Source organism: Hyla sarda, chromosome 3 (assembly GCF_029499605.1).
Source record: "Hyla sarda isolate aHylSar1 chromosome 3, aHylSar1.hap1, whole genome shotgun sequence".
In the NCBI taxonomy this organism is placed as follows: domain Eukaryota; kingdom Metazoa; phylum Chordata; class Amphibia; order Anura; family Hylidae; genus Hyla; species Hyla sarda.
Window position 1 is genome coordinate 31,375,547 of NC_079191.1, and position 21,601 is coordinate 31,397,147.

The 21,601-nt window shown below is 35.0% G+C and overlaps 1 protein-coding gene across 4 annotated transcripts in view; it reads left to right on the plus strand.

The window, feature by feature from the left end:
* The window catches only part of TFAP2B (transcription factor AP-2 beta), a 46,695-nt gene extending 26,023 nt beyond the window's left edge, over positions 1 to 20,672 (plus strand). For all 4 annotated transcript variants that reach the window (XM_056564005.1, XM_056564006.1, XM_056564007.1 and 1 more), the window contains exons 4-7: positions 9,134 to 9,353; positions 10,036 to 10,154; positions 14,381 to 14,522; positions 19,104 to 20,672. In XM_056564005.1, coding sequence (XP_056419980.1) covers positions 9,134 to 9,353; positions 10,036 to 10,154; positions 14,381 to 14,522; positions 19,104 to 19,404 — 782 coding nt within the window. In that variant the 3' untranslated portion in view covers positions 19,405 to 20,672. The remainder of the gene's footprint in view (positions 1 to 9,133; positions 9,354 to 10,035; positions 10,155 to 14,380; positions 14,523 to 19,103) is intronic.
* Positions 20,673 to 21,601: the final 929 nt, after the last annotated feature.

A 21,601-nucleotide genomic window follows, 5' to 3' on the forward strand; every position in this document is an offset into this window, starting at 1 on the left:
TATACATATATACACTGATAGACATATACATATATACACTGATAGACATATACATACATACACTGATAGACATATACATACATAAACTGATATATATATATATATACACACACTGATAGACATATACATACACTGATAGACATATACATACATACACTGATAGACATATATACACTGATAGACATATACATATATACACTGATAGACATATACATACATACACTGATAGACATATACATACATACACTGATAGACATATACATATATACACTCATAGACATATACATATATACACTGATATACATATACATATATACACTGATAGACATATACATATATACACTGATAGACATATACATATCTACACTGATAGACATATACATACATACACTGATAGACATATATATACATAAACTGATAGACATATACATACATACACTGATAGACATATACATATATACACTGATAGACATATACATATATACACTGATAGACATATACATACATACAATAATAGACATATATATACACTGATAGACATATACATATATACACTGATAGACATATACATACCTGATAGACATATACATACATACACTGATAGACATATACATACATACACTGATAGACATATACATATATACACTGATAGACATATACATACACTGATAGACATATATATACATACACTGATAGACATATCTATACATACACTGATAGACATATATATACATACACTAATAGAAATATACATACATACACTGATAGACATATACATTTACACACTGATAGACATATATATACACTGATAGACATATACATACACTGATAGACATATACATACACTCATAGACATATATATACATTTACTGATAGACATATATACACTGATAGACATATATACACGTACAGCACACACATATTCACATACATTCCAAAGCCCAATACTTACCCTCTGAATTCCTGTTTAGTCCTGGTTCTGTTTTTTTTTCCTGATGTTTTCCCAAATTCTCCCTGCATATTCTCTAGTGTCTACACCCAGTAGCAGCAGAAATGAGAACACTTACTATTCCCTATAGAAGAGATTGTATCTAGTAGTATATATAAGTCCAAGCTGATCTATATTGACCCCCTAAACATGAATCTGGGTGCAGCCCCCCCCTCCCCTTTTTTTGTTGCTAATGTTAAAACTGAATTGAAAAGCAGGTTCATCCATCTAACCAAGAGTTCATCCTGGAGGGAAGATAGAAAGGGAAAACATTTTGGATCCACTCCTTGATTTGGAAAAAAACAAAAACTTCTTCAGAACCCTGGCCTTCAGGGCACGTTCACATTAGTGTTTTTTATGCACCTGATTACACAATTTATGTATCAGATTTTATCACGTGTTCCTATCTGGTTCTACCTTCAGGATGTTTTTTCACGTTATTTATTTTACTGTGTGATAAATACATCAGTCAGACACCAGTGTGAACCTGCCCTAATGCTACATAGGGGGGAAGACAAGTAAAATAAACATAAATATGCAGACAAATTATTATTTGACAGCTCCCATTTATTACTATGGGATGACAAAATGCAGACAGAAGGTCATCCCTTTTTTTAGGGGCCCTCCTACAGGATGGAGGGTCATGTTTTGGAAAGTTATGCCACATTTACACTGAAACATGTATTTATTTGATAATATTTTTTTATTGATATAATAATAATTATTGAGATCAAACATATGAGTCAATTCAATCAGGTTCAATGCAAAAATAAATAAAAATAAATAAATAAATAAATAATCACCTATTTTTATGTTTTGGGTCCTAAAATTGACAAAAACGTTTCACAATAAGGAATCATAATAGATCAGATATAGTGAAAATACAAGAAGAAAATAGAATTGGTAAAAGTCCAATTATTTTTATGTTATTGGAAATCATAGAAACCAATGAATAGCAATTTATCAATTATTCGTTATTAGCTAAGGAAAATCACAGGGTTTCTGACCCTTTTCTTTTTATGTTATGAAACATTAATATAGGGTCAGTTCACACGGGCGGATTTTCTGCTGCAGATTTGCTGTAGAAGATTTTTCTACCCATGGGCAGCAAATCTGCAGCAAAAAAGTGACCCAAAATGAGAAAAAAAAAAATATGCAGTGCAACACAACACTTGTGTGAACCTGGCCCCTACATGTCCCAGGTATGCACCCCCCGGGGGTCATGTAGGAAATGTGTCCAAAAGTGGGCGAAAATTAAAGACAACCCCCCCTCCCTTTACATTGGTCTGAAGCCTACAGGACAGGTCTAGTTCATGCATTGGCTATTTTCTATGCCAAGCAGTGCACATTCTCCTCCTCACATCCAGACCGTAAAGGGTTAAAAACTGGGCGACCAGGACTTGTCTACCAATATATATCTCTACATTTTAGGTATTGATACACAAAGCCATCCTGGGAATGTATCACTAGAGATCAATTACATTTCACTATGATGATGATGAGGATGATGAGGAGGAGGATGATGATGAGGATTATGATGGTGATGATGATGATGAGGAGGATGATGATGATGAGGAGGATGATGGTGATGATGATTGATCATAATCATCATTATCAATTGTCTTTGTCGTTGCGTTCAGAGGCGCCTATACAAGTTTTACTACAATAGTCACTGGTTGTAGAAGAACAGTGTTACCCAATCAGTGTGCCTCCAGCTGTTGCAGAACTACAACCCCCAGCACACTGGAAACCAACTGGTTGGGAAACACTGGGTACAGGACAATGAATGGCATGTTCAATATATATATATATATATATATATATATATATATATATAGGAGGGAGGTGACTCCTGGGGACTTTCCAAACAGTGTGTCTCCAGCTGTTGCAACACTGCAACTCTTAGCACACTGGAAACAAACTGGTTGGGAAACACTGGGTACAGGTCAATGAATGGTATGTCCAATGTATATATGTGTATATATATATATAGGAGGGAGGGAGGGAGGTGAGGTGACTCCTGGGCTGCGGGGACATTCCAATTATTGTGCCTCCAGCTGTTGCAGAACTAGAACTCCCAGCATACTGGTTGGGAAACACTGGGTACAGGTCAATGAATGGCATGTCCAATGTATATATGTATGTCTATATATTTAAATTATATATATATATATACACTGTGTACAGGTCAATATATATATATATATATATATATATATATATATATATATATGAGGGAGATGACTCCTGCGCTGCGGTGACATAAAGTAGGGTGTCATATAAGGGCAGTTTTTTTCAAAACAGTGAGTCTCCAGCTGTTGCAAAACTACAGCTCCCAGCATGCACGGACAGCCGAAGGCTGTCCGTGCATGCTGGGGGTTGTAATTTTGCAACAGCTGGAGTCACACTGTTTGGAAAACAGTGAATTAGGGAGTCTCTCTGTGATAAGGAAAATGTCTCTTTCATTAATGAACAGCTTAGATTTATATGCTTTCAAGCATAGACACAGCAGAGAGAGGACTTGCTGAGACTTATGGTTCCAATATATGTATCTAATGAGTAGGTTCTATGTCATTTACCGTCTACAGAAGACCTCAATGATATTAGGATCCAATTCTAGTTATAGGTTGTACAGGAAGCATACAGTACATTCATATATATATATATATATATATATATATATATATATATATATATATTGATGGTGATATACAGGAAATGTCGCATCTTGAATACGAGTATAACCCTGGCATGTAAATAAGTTTACTTAATAAATTAATAATAATAATTATATATGTATATATATATATTTTTCTTTAATTATTAGTACGTAATAATATGTCTTGTGGCAGTGAAATGTCGCATCAATTCAGGGGTCGTTTGGCATTGCATGCTGAGACTTATAGTTCCTCATCTTGTAGGATGAAATATAAGATGAAATATAAGATTCTCCCCCACCCCCCGCCCCCTCCCCAATGATTGCCTCTTTACCCCCTTTCGCAGGGGTCACGTGCATGCTGCGACTTTTTAAAAAAAAAAAAAAACATTTTTTTATTTTTATTTTTTTATATTTTTTCAAGTCCCACGCACATAGAACAGCTGCCATCATTGGGGTGGGTGTCTTCTTGCCTCTGCAGAGGTAGGTCCTCCCATGTCCTCTGCCTCCCCCATAGTTGTGCTGCAGTTTTCTCAGCTCCACTGATGTCATTTAGTTAAGGGAGAAATGAGTTGTTCCCAGTAGAGACAGTAAACGAGAGCAGAGCAGGTAGCAGAGCCTGATAAATGTCTCTTTTCATTTGCAGATCTCCAGAGCTCGTTTAAGGCTAATTTTCTGTATGAGCCCCCTTTGAGCCATTAATGCCACATAGTCAGGGGCCCTGGTCCATTAGAGCCCCCATCAGGAGGCAGATACTGGGGGGATAATGGAAGGGGCACTTAACAGCTACTAATACGTATTGGCAGAGGGTGGTTAATACGATTTGGAGGGGCTGGTCAATGAGCAATCAATAAAAGCAATAATGAGAAAGATTCGCTACATTAACACATCCACATTCCAAGTAGACATTAAAAAATCATTGGGAATGCTCCTGCCACCCAGACAGGAGGCTGCAGAGGCCAGATTAACCTCCTATATACTGTAGAGTCCAGGATACTGGGTGCATTGATTTACACAATATACAATGATGTACACATTAAATAATAATAACAATAATAATAATCATAATAATAATCAATGATAAGATAAGAATAGTCATAATGAACAATAATGAGATAATAATCAACAATCATAAGATTAAAATAATAAACAATAAAAATAAGAAAATAATAATAATCAACAATCACAAGATAATAATAATAAAAATAAACAAAAAAAATAAGAAAATAATAATAATCAATAATCATAAGATAATAATAAAAAACAATGCAAATAAGAAAAGAATAATAATAATCATCATAATCAGCAAAGATAAGATAATAATAGTCATAATGAAGAATAATGAGATAATAATAATCAACAACCATAAGATAATAATAAACAATAAAAATAAGAAAATTATTACAATCAACAATCATAAGGTAATAATAATAACAACAATAAACAATACAAATAAGAAAATAATAATCATAATCAACAAAGAAAAGATAATAGTCATAATGAACAACAATGAGATAATAGTAATAATAATAATAATAATAATAATAATCAACAATCATAAGATAATAATAATAATAAACAATAAAAATAGGAAAATAATAATAATCATAATCAATAATAAGACAATAACAGTCAAATAATGAGCAATAATGAGATAATAATAGTAATAATAATAATAATGGACAATCATAAGATAATAATAATAAACAATAAAAATAATAAAATAATAATAATCATAATCAACAATAAGATATTCATAGTCATAATGAGCAATAATGAGATAATAATAATAGTTATAGTGATCAATAATCATAAGATAATAATAAACAATAAAAAGAAGAAAATAATAATAATCATACTCAACAAGAGGATAATAATGGCAATAATAAACAATAATAAGATAATAATAATAATAATAATAATAATGAGTAGGTAATAATAATAATTTAAATAACAATAAACAATATTGATAGTAATTATAATCCAATGATATTAATACACACAATAAATAATAATACAAAAACAAATTATATTGCCAGAAATAATGAATTAATAATAGTTGATAATAATTAAGCCTTATTAATAATAGTAATAATAATATATTAATAATAATTAAACCTACAGTAATTATTAATGTAATTAAAATTATTCATTACTTTATTTACAAATTGTTTCATTCAATCAAATAAAAGGAAAATGTTAAAATTATTATTTATTACTAATTCTAATTATTAATACTATTCATTACATTGTTTAGTATTTTTTTTTATTATTTGTATTATTGTCATTATTATTTTTATTATTATAATTATGATTGTTCTTATTATCGTTGTATTACTACTACTACTACTACTACTATTATAATCTTTATCATTACTATTTACATTTTTAGTTTCATTTACTATGATTTAACTTTTTTAATTGTTTTTACAAATTTTTTTTTTTTAATGTAATTACGTATTATGCTATAGCCAGGGTTATATTTATACACCTCAAGCTGTTCTGGGCATTTGGACTGAATTCCCCCCCCCCCCCCCACATTTGGATGATTCCACATGCAGCAAAATTGTTTCCTGCAGATCTGTCATAAATACGCAGCAAAAACCGCATGCATATATTATTGCAGAATCATGTGGATCTCAGCCCTGTGGACAGAAAGTGGTAAAAATCAATCAAAAAATCCACAAAAAAGTGACCATAATATGACTGAAAATTTGCATCAGTTCTGACCCATCTGCATTCAACCAACCAAGTTTTTTTTTTGAAGTGCCGCCCCCTTAACACTGCTGCCCTAGGCACAAGCCTACGGGGGCCTAACATACACCCCTGCTATAGCTAATAAAAAAAAAGTGCATTTTACAGTCTATAAGGCAGTGTTTCCCAACCAGGGGGCCTCCAGCTGTTGCTAAACTACAACTCCCAGCATGCCCGGACAGCCTTTGGCTGTCCGGGCATGCTGGGAGTTGTAGTTTTGCAGCAGCTGGAGGCACCCTGGTTGGGGAACACTGCAATATATATATATATATATATATATATATATATATATATATATATATACATTTAATAATGTCTGCTGCAAAGCAGTGCTAAGATAGAGATACAAAATGCTGGGCTGAACTACAACTCCCAGCATTGTAGGTTTTATTTGTAAAGACCTGAACCTTAGAAGACTCTGGAGTCACCCTGGTTGGGAAACAGCTGGAGGCACCCTGGTTGGGAAACAGCTGGAGGCACCCTGGTTGGGAAACAGCTGGAGGCACCCTGGTTGGGAAACAGCTGGAGGCACCCAGGTTGGGAAACACTGCTATGAGGTTATGTTTATTAAATTCACTGCACGATTACCTCTCAGTAGTCTTAAATAAAAATACTATAAACATTTTTATCTGTTATCATTATTGTTATTTTTATTATTATTTTAATATTCAGAAATCCTTAACAGGGACCTGTATTTAACTCCCCACAGATGTCAGTAACTAAAATATTGTAAAGCCCCCCCCCCCCCCTCTTCTCTATAAAGAATGTATAAGTACTCGGGGTCACCACCATAGTTACACTTTAGGCTAAGTAGGTTAACATTTTCCTTGCCCTGGTGGGATGGAGGGAGCGCTCCCCTCGGGGCATTCTCACCTTCTGGGGCAGGAAGGGGTTAATGTATGCAGAGAGGCTGTAAACATGGAGAGGAGTACAATCTGCCCCTGCTGAGTGTTTTCCATGCTCCATTTCCTCACTATTTCCTCCCAGAGCTGGAGAACACTGCGCCCATAATTACTACCAACCCGAGCGAGCAGCAGCGGATTGTTACTACTACAGGGAGATCACAGCGGGGACATCGATTTATTTATGTTATATCTATATATATATATATATATATATATATATATATATATATATATATATGTTCTGATCTCAGTCGATACAATCACAATCACTGGATGTGATCTTGTGATGTGATTGTAAAGAGTCGGAAACAATTGTGTCTATTGGGTATAGAATGTGAGGGGTTAAAAGCGAGAATAAAGACGGACATATTAAATACGAGCTAATCCCCTAAAACCCATTGTATATTATTATATTATTATTATTATTATTGTTATTATTATTATTATTATTATTATTATTATTATTATGTTATATCGAGATGTGATTATCACACAGAATCCCTGGCAAACATCACACTTTCTTTCATTCTATGTATCTATTATCTATCTATCTCATATCTATCTATCTATCTATCTCATATCTATCTATCTCATATCTATCTATCTATCTATCTATCTCATATCTATCTATCTATCTATCTATCTCGTATCTATCTATCTATCTATCTATCTATCTATCTCATATCTATCTATCTCGTATCTATCTATCTATCTATCTATCTCATATCTATCTATCTATCTATCTCATATCTATCTATCAATCTATCTATCTTATATCTATCTATCTCATATCTATCTATCTTATATCTATCTCATATCTATCTATCTCATATCTATCTATCTATCTATCTATCTATCTATCTATCTCATATCTATCTATCTATCTATCTATCTCATATCTATCTATTTATATCTCATATCTATTTATTTGTTTATCCATCCTATGAAAGTATCTATTTTTTCTATAACTCTGTCTTTCTATATATCCTATAAGTATCTATCTCTCCATCTCATTTCTATCTATCTTTCATTCATTCAATATTAATCAAAATGTACCCATCCATCTTATATCGATCTTATTTATTTATTTATTCATTCATTTATCATGTATCCATTCATCACATATCTATCTATCTATCTATCTCATATCTATCTATCTATCTATCTATCTATCTATCTATCTATCTCATATCTATCTATCTATCTATCTATCTCATATCTATCTTATATCTATATATCTCATTTCTATTTATCTATCTCATATCTATCTATCTATCTATCTATCTATCTCATATCTATCTATCTATCTATCTATCTCATATCTATCTATCTATCTCATATCTATCTATCTCATATCTATCTATCTATCTCATATCTATCTATCTATCTCACTATCTATCTATCTATCTCACTATCTATCTATCTATCTATCTATCTCACTATCTATCTATCTATCTATCTATCTCATATCTATCTATTTATCTCTTATATATCTATCTATCTATCTCATTTCTATCTATCTCATATCTGTCTATCTATCTATCTCACTATCTATCTATCTATCTATCTATCTATCTCACTATCTATCTATCTATCTATCTATCTATCTCATATCTATCTCATATCTATCTATCTATCTCATATCTATCTATCTATCTATCTATCTATCTATCTCATATCTATCTATCTCTCTCTCTCTCTCTCTCTCTCTCTCTCTCTCTCTCTCTCTCTCTCTCTATCTATCTATCTTCTGTAGTGAATGTATTTGTATTTCTGTTAGAACAATGATGTCATGGATAATATGTAACCCTGTCCTTTGTGTCTCCTCAGTCCCTGTCCCCCCTAAATCTGTCACCTCCCTGATGATGAACAAGGATGGCTTCCTGGGAGGGATGTCGGTGAATGCCGGGGAGGTGTTCTGCTCGGTGCCGGGCCGTCTGTCCTTACTCAGCTCCACATCCAAATACAAGGTGACAGTAGGAGAAGTGCAGAGACGCCTGTCCCCCCCAGAATGTCTAAATGCTTCTCTGCTGGGAGGTGTACTGAGAAGGTGAGCAGACAAGGGGTTAACAGCTCTCTGGCGCATACACTGGGATCTTTTATGTCGCATAAGTGTGAATCAGGACAGATAAATTAATGCATGTATATACAGAATGACACTTTACAAGCCTCAATAGCAGTGTTTCCCAATCAGGGTGCCTCCAGCTGTTGCAAAACTACAACTCCCAGCATGCCCGGACAGCCTTTGGCTGTCCGGGCATGCTGGGAGTTGTAGTTTTGCAGCAGCTGGAGGCACCCTGATTGGGAAACACTGCAATATATATATATATATATATATATATATATATATATATATATATATATATATTAATAATGTCTGCTGCAAAGCAGTGCTACGATAGAGATACAAAATGCTGGGCTGAACTACAACTCCCAGCATTGTGGGTTTAATTTGTAAAGACCTGAAGCTTAGAAGACTCTGGAGAAGCTCAGCCTAAATGTCAAAAATGTTGTCTACGATATTCTAGAAAAGATTATTCTTATAATAGATTTTTTTTTATTACGTCAATAGACCCTGTAGTGGCAGCATGCTGAGACTTGTAGTTCTCTTTGCCTGTTGCTACGTTATGCATGCTAGGACTAGAAATGAGCTAGGAGATTGAGATATAGATAGATTTCTCTCCTGTGCCTTGTAACAAAATAACATCAACAACTGTGTTTTATGTCTCCAGGGCAAAATCCAAAAATGGGGGAAGATCTTTAAGGGAAAGACTGGAAAAAATTGGGTTAAATTTGCCAGCTGGAAGGCGTAAAGCTGCCAACGTGACCCTGCTCACATCCCTGGTGGAAGGTAAGGAACAAATAGATAAAAAATAGTAAATAAAATAAACTAAAACTATTCATTCTCACCATTAGAGGTAGTAGGTGCCCCTGTTCTGTAAATAATTGCATTTAGTAACATTAGCACCTAGGAGCTGTGAAGGCCTCAGTGTAGCGCTAAGTGACTGTATATCCATAGACAAGACATGATTGAGTTATTAAGCACAATACAGAACCAGTGCTGAGATCCCTTTATCTCCGGAGCATCAATCATAGTGCAGCCAGGAGATCCCCACAGTAATAATTACCGGCGGTGTAATGGGGAGAGGGGAGTAATTCATAGTAATCATCATCCACTTACACTATGTGTTACACAACACTGCTACATGTCAGAATATCACAGCCAAGGCCTAGTAATTACTGTACTGTCACCTATTATTCCATATCTATCTATCTATCTATCTATCTCATATCTATCTATCTATCTATCTATCTATCTATATCTATCTCATATCTATCTATCTATCTCATATCTATCTATCTATCTATCTATATCTATCTCATATCTATCTAATATCTATCTATCTATCTATCTATCTATCTCATATCTATCTATCTCATATCTATCTATCTATCTATCTATCTATCTCATATCTATCTATCTATCTATCTATCTATCTATCTCATATCTATCTATCTATCTATCTATCTCATATCTATCTATCTCATATCTATCTATCTAGACAAAGAATAAGTTGCTGTATATCTATCTATCTATATCACATCATATCTATCTATCTATCTCATATCTATCTATCTCATATATATCTATCTTTCTATCTATCTATCTCATATCTATCTATCTATCTATCTATTTCATATCTATCTATCTATCTATCTATCTATCTATCTCATATCTGTCTATCTCATATCTATCTATCTATCTATCTTTCTATCTATTTATATATCTATCTCATATCTATCTATCTCATATCTATCTATCTCATATCTATCTATCTCACATCATATCTATCTATCTATCTATCTATCTTTCTATATCTATCTATCTATCTCATATCTATCTTTCTATCTATCTCATATCTATCTATCTAGTCTTTCATTTTAATAATTATTGCCATGTAATATTATTATTTATCATTATTTAAAAGCTTAATATTTAGCAGATGTGTGTTCTGTATGTGTATACTGACATTTATGATCTCTCTCGCTCCAATCTGTATGTTTAACATCTATCTATCTATCTATCTATCTATCTATCATCTATCTGTCTATCTCATATCTATCTATCTATCTATCTATCTATCTATCTATCTGTCTATCTCATATCTATCTATCTATCTATCTATCTATCTATCTATCTCATATCTATCTATCTATCTATCTCATATCTATCTATCTATCTCATATCTATCTCATTTCTTCCTATCTATCTATCTATCTATCTATCAATCTACAAAAAAGCCAGTGAGAGACTGGTGAAACGTTGTCTTTGCACATGCTGGAATAAACACCACCTTATGCATTATTGTGGAGTGCTGCATCATCTTTACTTATCTATCAATCTATCTATCTCATATCTATCTATCTATCTATCTATCTATCTATCTATCTCATATCTATCTCCTATCTATCTATCTATCTATCTATCTATCTACCTCATATCTATCTATCTATCTATCTCATATCTATCTCTCTCATATCTATCTATCTAGAAACTGAAGTCGTTAGAACAGCACATCCTCCAAGGTGTCTCTAGAGTAGTTAGGTGAAAGCCATCATGGGGTTCCTGGTCAGGGAATCCGGCTTAAATCCATAAGGAAAAGATCGCAGCACACAAAAAGTAGTTCAAAAAAATCGTAAAGTGTTTATTCCATCCTCCAAAACAAGCAGGTGCAACGTTTCAACGGCTTCTCTCCATCTTTTTCAACGGCGAGAGGCCGTTGAAACGTCGCACCTGCTTGTTTTTGAGGATGGAATAAACTGTTCACGATTTTTTTGAACTACTTTTTGAGTGCTGCGATCTTTTCCTTATCTATCTATCTATCTATCTATCTATTTATCTATCTCTCCTTTCTCTCTCTCTCTTATGTAATGCAGATATAAAAATATTTTTGGGACCATAAAACTGCATTGACAGCACAAAAAACCCCATATGTAAACATAGACTTGTGCACATGTCTCCCCCCTGTTGCTCTCAGCGATCCCCCTAGTTCTCCTTTGTCATGGTGAACAATGCTCCCTGAGACCGTCATAAAGATTAGGTCTGCTCTGTGCTCTTGAAATCTGTCCAGTTCCCTTAGGTGATGTAAAAGTTTTATTCTTCAGGGGTTAATCTGTCAGACATTCCTTAGAGCTGACTTGTTGTGCGGCACCACTGTGGTGACAACCTCATTCCTTGTGTTTGAAGAAGAGACAGGCTGCAGGCGAGAAACCTGAGAGCGCCACTTCTGGGGAAAATTACAGGATTATGTTAAGCCTAATTATCCCTGTTAATGTTACTATTAGCATTATGTTTATTATTAGGGCTGTAATTATAAGTTTTGTTACTATTACTATTATTAACTATTTTAGTGATGAGTTATTTAAGGCTGCGAGGTTTCACTTTAACGTAACTCAGTGTTTCCCATCCAGGGTGCTTCCAGGTGTTGCAAAACTACAACTCCCAGCATGCGCGGACAGCCTTTGGCTGTCCGGGCATGCTGAGGGTTGTAGTTTTGCAACATCTGGAGGCACCCCGATTGGGAAACACTGATATAACTACACCAACACCACCACCAACAACAACAGAAACACCATCACCACTACCACCTACAAAAGTACAAAGACAACACCAACAAAAACAACAACAACAACAAAGTACAAAGACAACACCACCAAAAACAACAGAAACACCATCACCATCACCACTACCACCAATAAAAGTAAAAAGACAACACCAACAAAAATGACAACAACAAAAGTACAAAGACAACACCACCAAAAGCAACAAAAGTACAAAGATAACACCACCAAAAACAACAACAAAAGTACAAAGAAAACACCACCAAAAACAACAACAAAAATACAAAGACACCACCACCAAAAACAACAACAAAAGTACAAAGATAACACCACCAAAAACAACAACAACAAAAGTACACAGACAACACCACCAAAAACAACAAAAGTACAAAGATAACACTACCAAAAACAACAAGAAAAGTACAAAGAAAACACCACCAAAAACAACAACAAAAGTACAAATACACCACCACCAAAAACAACAACAAAAGTACAAAGACAACACCACCAAAAACAACAAAAGTACAAAGACAACACCACCAAAAACATCAACAAAAACACAAAGACAACACCACCAAAAACAATAACAAAAGTACAAAGACAACACCACCAAAAACAACAACAACAAAAGCACAAAGACAACATCACCAAAAGCAACAACAACAAAAGTACAAAGACAACACCACCAAAAACAACAACAACCAAAGCACAAAGACAACACCACCAAAAACAACAACAAAAGTACAAAGACAACACCACCAAAAACAACAAAAGTACAAAGACCACACCACCAGAAACAACAGAGACAATAACAGCAACAACAACAATAATAATAGTAATAATAGTAATAATAATAATAATATTATAGTAAAATCCCATTATTATAGAGCATCAGAATCAGATGTTTTGGATTTCAAGTATATTATTCCCACATGTACATGAGCCCCTTTCATCCTACCTGCTATGACCGATCCTGGCAGATGCTATAGACATAATAGTAATCGGGTCCATCAGATTTCTGTTGGGTTTTTAAGACATGAAGAATCAAGCTGCAGACTACACTATTTCTGGCATCTATAGCACTAAAAGGAAAACAACACCTGTGTGAACAGAGCCTAAGGGGGCAGAGCCTTGAGGAACACAACAGAATATAAAAGAAGTAGCTGTAAAATAGTAAAACTATATCAGTCTTCTTTTGGGCTTGTGAAATTCCTTGTATTGTCATTTGTTTTCCTAGGAACAAGTGATGGGCAGTCAGGTGCTGCTGTGTTAGTAAAGAGTAATATTTGTTATGAGCATCATTATTTTCATGTATATCATTTATTAGATGTATACAGTTGTGGTATTGTATATGTATATTATTGGTATATAGTTGTATTGTATTCTATCATCCATTCCTTACACTTCTATGTGGACCTTTCACCTCTGACCGTGCCTATGTACCTTTCCCCACAGGTGAAGCTGTCCATCTAGCCCGGGATTTTGGGTACATCTGTGAAACAGAATTTCCAGCCAAGGCGGTGTCGGAATACTTGAATAGACAGCACACAGACCCCACTGATCTGCACTCCAGAAAGAATATGCTGCTGGCTACAAAGTGAGTGCCAAGTTCTGTGCTCTATGAGAAGGACCTGCACATCTGCCGATCCCTCCTCTGAGTGCACTCCAAATTCCTATTAATCCTAGCCATACCCCTCCCTCCTCTGCTTCCTTTACTGTCTTCAGCAGTATCCAGTGTGTTTATTGAGTGGTCATCCTACAGTCGGATCATGTTTGGCATCATGGTCTCATTATCCCATCCCTTTTGCTTTGGGCGCACGTTCTAGTGCTGTGGTTCCGATGTTTTAAATTATGGTGATGTTACTGTACCCCTGTGGCTTAGAGTATTACATACCTGTTGTTTTGGGGTCAGGAGCTTACTTTTACAGTCCCAATGCTTTGGAATCAGGATCATAATATAGCAACCCCATAGCTTTGGGTTCAGCATACCAGTACTACAGCCCAATAGTTTTGGGAACCAGATCCTAGTATTACAGCCCCATAATTCTGGGATCAGGAGCTCCCTGTTATATTTCAACCCCAGTTCAATTGAATCTTGGGTTAAATAGTCTTGGTACTTAATTTTGGGATCATGATTCCAGTACTGCAGCCCAATAGTTTTGGGAACCAGATCCTAGTATTGCAGCCCCTTAGTTTTGAGGCCAGGATCCCAATACTACAGCCCAAAGTTTTGGGGTAAGGATCTCCACAGCCTATTTCATCCCCAGTGCATTTGGATCTAGGGTCAACATACTGCAACAACATGGCTTTGTGTTTGTGTTCTAAGTGCTACATCTCCTTTATTTTGGGATCAGGATCCCAGTACTTTACCTAATAGTATTGGGTTCAAGATTCCAGTAATAAAGACCAATTAGTATTAGGTACAGGGTCCTTTTACTTCATCCAAATAGTATAGAGTCAGGATCCAAGTACTTCATCCCAAGGGTTCAGGGCCCCAAAACTGCAGCCCAATAGTTTTAGGAACCAGATCCTAGTATTGCAGCCCCATAGTTTCTGTGTCAGGGTGCCAGTACAACAGCCCAAAAGTTATGGGATCAGAGTTCCAATACTGCAGCCCTATAATTTTGGTATCAGAATCTCCCCAGCCTTTTTCAGCCCCACTGTATTTGTATTCAGGCTGAAAGTGCTGCAAAGCCATGGTGTTGTGTTTAGGGGTCTAAGTACTACATCCCCTTTATTTTGGGATCAGGATCCTATTAAGTTTTCCCAATAGTATAATGTTCGGGATCCCAGTACTGGAGAGAAATAAGTATAGGGTTCAGGATCCCTGTACTGGAGACCAATAAGTATAGGATTCAGGATCCCAGTACTGAAGACAAATAAGTATAGGGTTCAGGATCCCAGTACTGGAGACCAATAAGTATAGGGTTCAGGATCCCAGTACTGGAGACCAATAAGTATAGGGTTCAGCATCCCAGTACTAGAGACTAATAAGTAAAATGTTTAGGATCCCAGTGCTAGAGACCAATAAGTATAGGGTTCAGGATCCCAGTACTAGAGACCAATAAGTATAGGGTCCAGGATCTCAGTACTAGAGACCAATAAGTATAGGGTTCAGGATCCCAGTACTGGAGACCAATAAGTATAGGATTCAGCATCCCAGTACTAGAGACTAATAAGTAAAAGGTTTAGGATCCCAGTGCTAGAGACCAATAAGTATAGGGTCCAGGATCCCAGTACTAGAGACCAATAAGTATAGGTCCAGGATCCCAGTACTAGAGACCAATAAGTATAGGGTTCAGGATCCCAGTACTAGAGACCAATAAGTATAGGGTTCAGGATCCCAGTACTAGAGACCAATAAGTATTGGGTTCATGATCCTGGTAGTGCAGCCCAATTATTGGTGATCAAGGTTCCAGCTTATTGACCTCCACCAGTCTTGTCCTTTCACTTTCGCCATGTTATCCAATTCTGCTTGAACTTTCAGCTACTCTAAATAGCCTATGAAAGAATGTATAGGAGAGCAATTTTTGTTATATGAAGGCTACCATAGGCCTTGTATGATACATTCTAACATGTCGACTAATTGTTTATTTATACAAGCAAGCAGACATGTCTATACCACTTAAGGGGGAAATTATAAATAACATCAAGTAAAATTCCCCTTTATAGAATGTGGCCAGACAATTTTAGAGGATTTCATTGTGCATTAAGTGCACCAGTTTTTTTCTGGATTTTTATAGTTTTGTATTGTCCCCTCATATCCTATCCTTGTAGTTACCTTGGCATAGATAGAACATGGCTATTTCTTATGTATTCATATGGCGTCATTCTGCAGTATGTATCAAACCAGGGGTATCCATCATTCTGTGATGGTAGCAGCATGTAAATGCCCTATTATCCTCTAGAACAGTGGTCTAAAGACATGTCTGGGCATGCTGAAAGTTTTACTTTTGCAACATCTGGAGTTTGGAGACTAGTGCAAGAATGATTGTCACCCTGATGAATGCACAACTGAAGAAACCTACTGGCTTTTTGTAGATGAAGGAATGTCAATGTTCACTATGATGCATTCTAGACGACTAAGGGGTTGATACACCCTTTAGTTGGGAAGAATTAGTTGCTTACAATGGGCTTGTAGACCATGTGGCAGCCCTTGGAGATTTGAAGGCCCAGTCCTGCTTGGCCTCATCCCCTATGCAAGAACTCAGAGAAACTGAACAAGGGACTAAGGAACTGGCATAAGGGTCATAAAAAATAGTTTGAAGGGTCAACAAACTGCTGGTCCATCTGGCTTTGGTGGCAAAACCCCTCCAATATTAAGGGCCAATTTTGATCTTTATGGTTGGTAATCTGATTCCATATATATATGAACACCTTTGTTCTTAATTTTGGTTGGTCAAAGAGTGGCTGTAGCCTGCGGTGGTCATCTAGTTTGGATATACGCTCATGGTTTCATGTCTTAAAGTTTTTCCGCTAATGAGTGCCGTCAATGTAGCTTCAGGTCGAATAGTGGTCTATGGTACTGCCAGGTCTCCGTTCTCATGGAAGCATGGGGAAGTAGAGGGGGGGGGGGGGGGCAAACTCATCTAGATGCACTAAAATAAAAACTATATTGAGTGCATTGCTCACATATGTTTTGCTGAACACAATTTGAATTTCATTGCCTTCTTTCTCCAAGGTCAGGAGATATCGCTGGCTCAGACCTTTAATTACTTTCAGATCCCTTTGAAGATGTATAATCCCTGACTTCTTGCCATTTACTTTCTAGATTCAAAGTTTCCTTTCACATTTTGGGAATGTGATTGACAAGTCAGGAAAAGCAACAATTATCCCTTAATACCTTTAACCCTACTGAGTAATTAGATAACACTTAGATATAATCATTTAGCATGGAATTGAGATTATATAAGGGGAATTTACTACAGAACTAAATGTTTGCTGTAGGCCTGATTTAGCTCGATATGAGCTTTATGCCCAAAATATATATTTTTTCTACTTCAAGTATATCACATATTTTATTTACTTATTTATGCAACTGTATCACATACTGTATTTATATATTTTTCAATGTATTTATTCTTTTAATTAGCTAATTAATAATTTATTTATTTATGTGTCTATTTTATTATTCGTATTTATATATTTCATCACAGAAATAGTTTTGTGAATTTGCAAAAAAATTTTGTTTTTATCATTATTATTATTAATACTACTACTACTAATAATAATGGTCATATTGTGTTGAGTGACTTGACGTGTTTGGCTATAGCATATACTGTCATCTATGGGAAAATCCTTTAACTTTGATGGTTATCAATTACAAAAAGTTACATGCATCATTTTGATATTATTGCCATAATGACCTATAATAGAAAATGTATTGACTCCAGTGGGATGATCCTACCATTGAAACTACCATTCTGATCTCTTAGCTAAAAAAAAATAAAAACAATAAAACTTATTGGTTAAAGGCTGAGTTCACATGTGACTGGTATCTGGAGCTACTCCAGATAGTAATATCAGATGAAACAAGGTGACATGGGTCATGGCTCTGAAACCATGGACACAGTAATTTTGAATTAACTAGATTTAAAAATGCAGCATGCAACTTTTTTGTTCTGACACAACTGTAGTTTAAAAATGTGTCCCCAACTTGTGATACTTTTAATGTCTAAGACTGGACTTTTTGCCATCTCTATTTCCTATGTCTTGTAGTCAACAAGGACCTTCTATCCATCAAGAGGGTTCTTCTTTTTCTTACTTAAAAATATAGTCCTGCCTTGTGGAGAGGGAAGTCCTGTGCCTATTGTGGAAGTGTAGTGTGTGTCCTTAGTTAAAGTAACACCATATGCTGTCTTGCTGTCTCTATGGGACATCCAATTTCACTGTAAAGTGGTTCAGTGTTGCCTTGCAATGTTGGGGTCCTGGGCTCCAATCCAACCAAGAATAACATTTACAGGGATATATATTGTATATATGGCCTATATTTGTGTAGGTTTCCTCCCATGCTCAAACAACATACCAATAGGTTAATGAGGAATTTAGGTTGTGAACCCAGATATGGGAAATGGTAATTTCTATACAGCAATGTGGAATATTTCAGCGCTATATAAAAAAAAAAAAGAAATAAGTCTTTTTCTGATACTTACATCCCCTGTTTTGTCATTTGCTACAGGCAACTTTGTAAAGAATTCACAGATCTGCTGGCCCAAGACAGGACGCCCATAGGCAACAGCCGACCCTCTCCTATCTTGGAACCTGGAATACAGAGCTGCTTGACTCACTTTAGTCTCATCACTCATGGTTTTGGGGCACCAGCCATCTGTGCAGCTCTCACGGCTCTCCAAAACTACCTAACCGAGGCCCTGAAGGGAATGGACAAGATGTTTTTAAACAATAACAACACTAACAGGCACACATCTGGAGAGGGACCTGTTAGTAAAAATGGTGACAAGGAAGAAAAACACCGAAAATGAAATTGGGACATTGTTTATTTAACATCTTCATTTTAGCTTTAAAAAAAAAAAATGATTAAAAAAAAATACTGGACTGGCTTTGGAAAATTACAAATTCTATATATAAATATATCAGATCGAGCCCTATAGACCAATATCCAGCACACAAACAGAAAACACAGGCTCATTGTTTGCCAACAACTTTGTATTTATCTCCATTTTTAAGGACACTTTTTAGAACTCCCCAACACCCCTAAGGAAAGGACAGTGACCATTTACTGGAGATTTTATGGAATGCAATCTTTATTCTTATCTCCTTTATGTCTGGCCTGCAAGCTCCTTTGCTGCTTCCTTCAGAACCATAGGGGGATGTCTTAGAAGATTGGAAGGAATTTTGGGAAGCTGCAGTTCTTGTGGGAGCACAGTTATGGAAATATTCTCTCTCGATGGGACGTAACTACGCCATGAAGTACCCTACTTGGACGATCATCCCCCTCCATTCAACAATCATAGACCCAGGGGTTGCCTGTCTCCTGTTCCTTTTAAGTCTTCACTTTGAGACATTTATTTGTTGTAGAATATGTGTTTTATACAACCCAAGGTCAATTATATGGCCAATCCCTGGCCCCATTTTCCATACAAGTAATATCCTCTATTTGACCTCCTACAATTAACGTTTTCTTTGTAAATGGTGATTTAGAAAAAAAGGCATTTCAATCTAACGTATCATTTGCACCAATACCAAATATCACCATTAAAATCTGCCCCATATTCTCCATGGAACTTGAAATAACTAAAACTTACCCAATGTTACAATAGTAAAAATTTACTATTTCCAAACAATGATTTTCTCCATTATCCCTTTATTGGTAAGGCAATTGGGGCACAAAAAGCTATGTACAATCATAAAACTGGTTTGCCCGGTAGCTTGATATCTCAACTATGTCTTAAAAGGTTTATAATCTATGGTAGGGATAAATATGAAGACTTGCTTTTCTCCACATAGGTAAACAAAAATTTCCAAGAAAATTCATACTATGCCATGATGCTCTAGAAAAGTCAACATGTAGACTTTGCGGCTGTTCTATGACTACATTAGGCACACAAGCTTTAGGACCTGGTACGGAGGTATAGGTATATATAAAGTTGCACTGCTCTTAGTCAATCTTCATCATTTTAAATTGGTGTCATTTTACAATAAAGATACACACTAATAATTCAATTTCCAAACTCAACATATTTACATATATATAATTTTGTTTTCCTGCAACAAATATATGTGTAACAAATTTGGAAAAAAAATTAAATGCTAAAATTATAATTTATTTAAGTAATATTTGCAATTATAATTTATTTAAGTAATAATTGCAATTACATAAAAAAGCCATATAATGCCTATGTTGTCATAAGGATTTAGCACCTGCAGGGGAGATTTACTTTAAAATAAAATAAGGGGAGACCCCATAGAAACTATTCATTGCCCCGCTACAATAATAATGTTTTTCATGTAAAATATCTTTGTATTTGATTTTCTACGTTGTGATGCTGTAAAGATTTTTTTTCCCCTTTGTTATCACTGTACCTTGTAATTTTATTCAAGGCTGTGCCATGTATTTTCATGTCAACATCATAAAATTATATTGATATTATCTGCTCTTTATTTCCATCAATCCTTTATTACAGTTTTCAAAAATATTTTTTATTCAGCAAAACTGAAAAAAATGTTTACTTAAAAAAAAAATGTCATTACATAAAAAACCCAAACGTACCAAAAGTAAAGTTTTTTTTTGTAACTTTTGAGAGATAGGAAAAATAATATTTAATCAACTATCCATAAATAGTACATTTCACTTTTTATTTTATTTTTTTCAAATTCATTTGAGACATAATCGTCTGTTTGGAAAAAACAAACAAAAAACAGAATTAAAATTGTTCTGAAATGTTTATAGGTAAAAAAAAAAAAAGACAAAACAACCATGCAAACCGGAGGGGAGATAATGTTAAGTTTGTATATATTTATTTATGCTTAATTTAACAGGAATTTGTATATATGGCGAGTAAGTACTTATTTATATGTGAGTCTGTACCTCTGTGAATGGGTGGAAACGCTTGAAATTAAGTAGTCTCTGACATTTTTTATTTTTATTTTTTTTTGTTCTTTAAACCAACCATTATAGCAATGAATAGATAAACTGATAATTGTCCAGTGATGATCTGA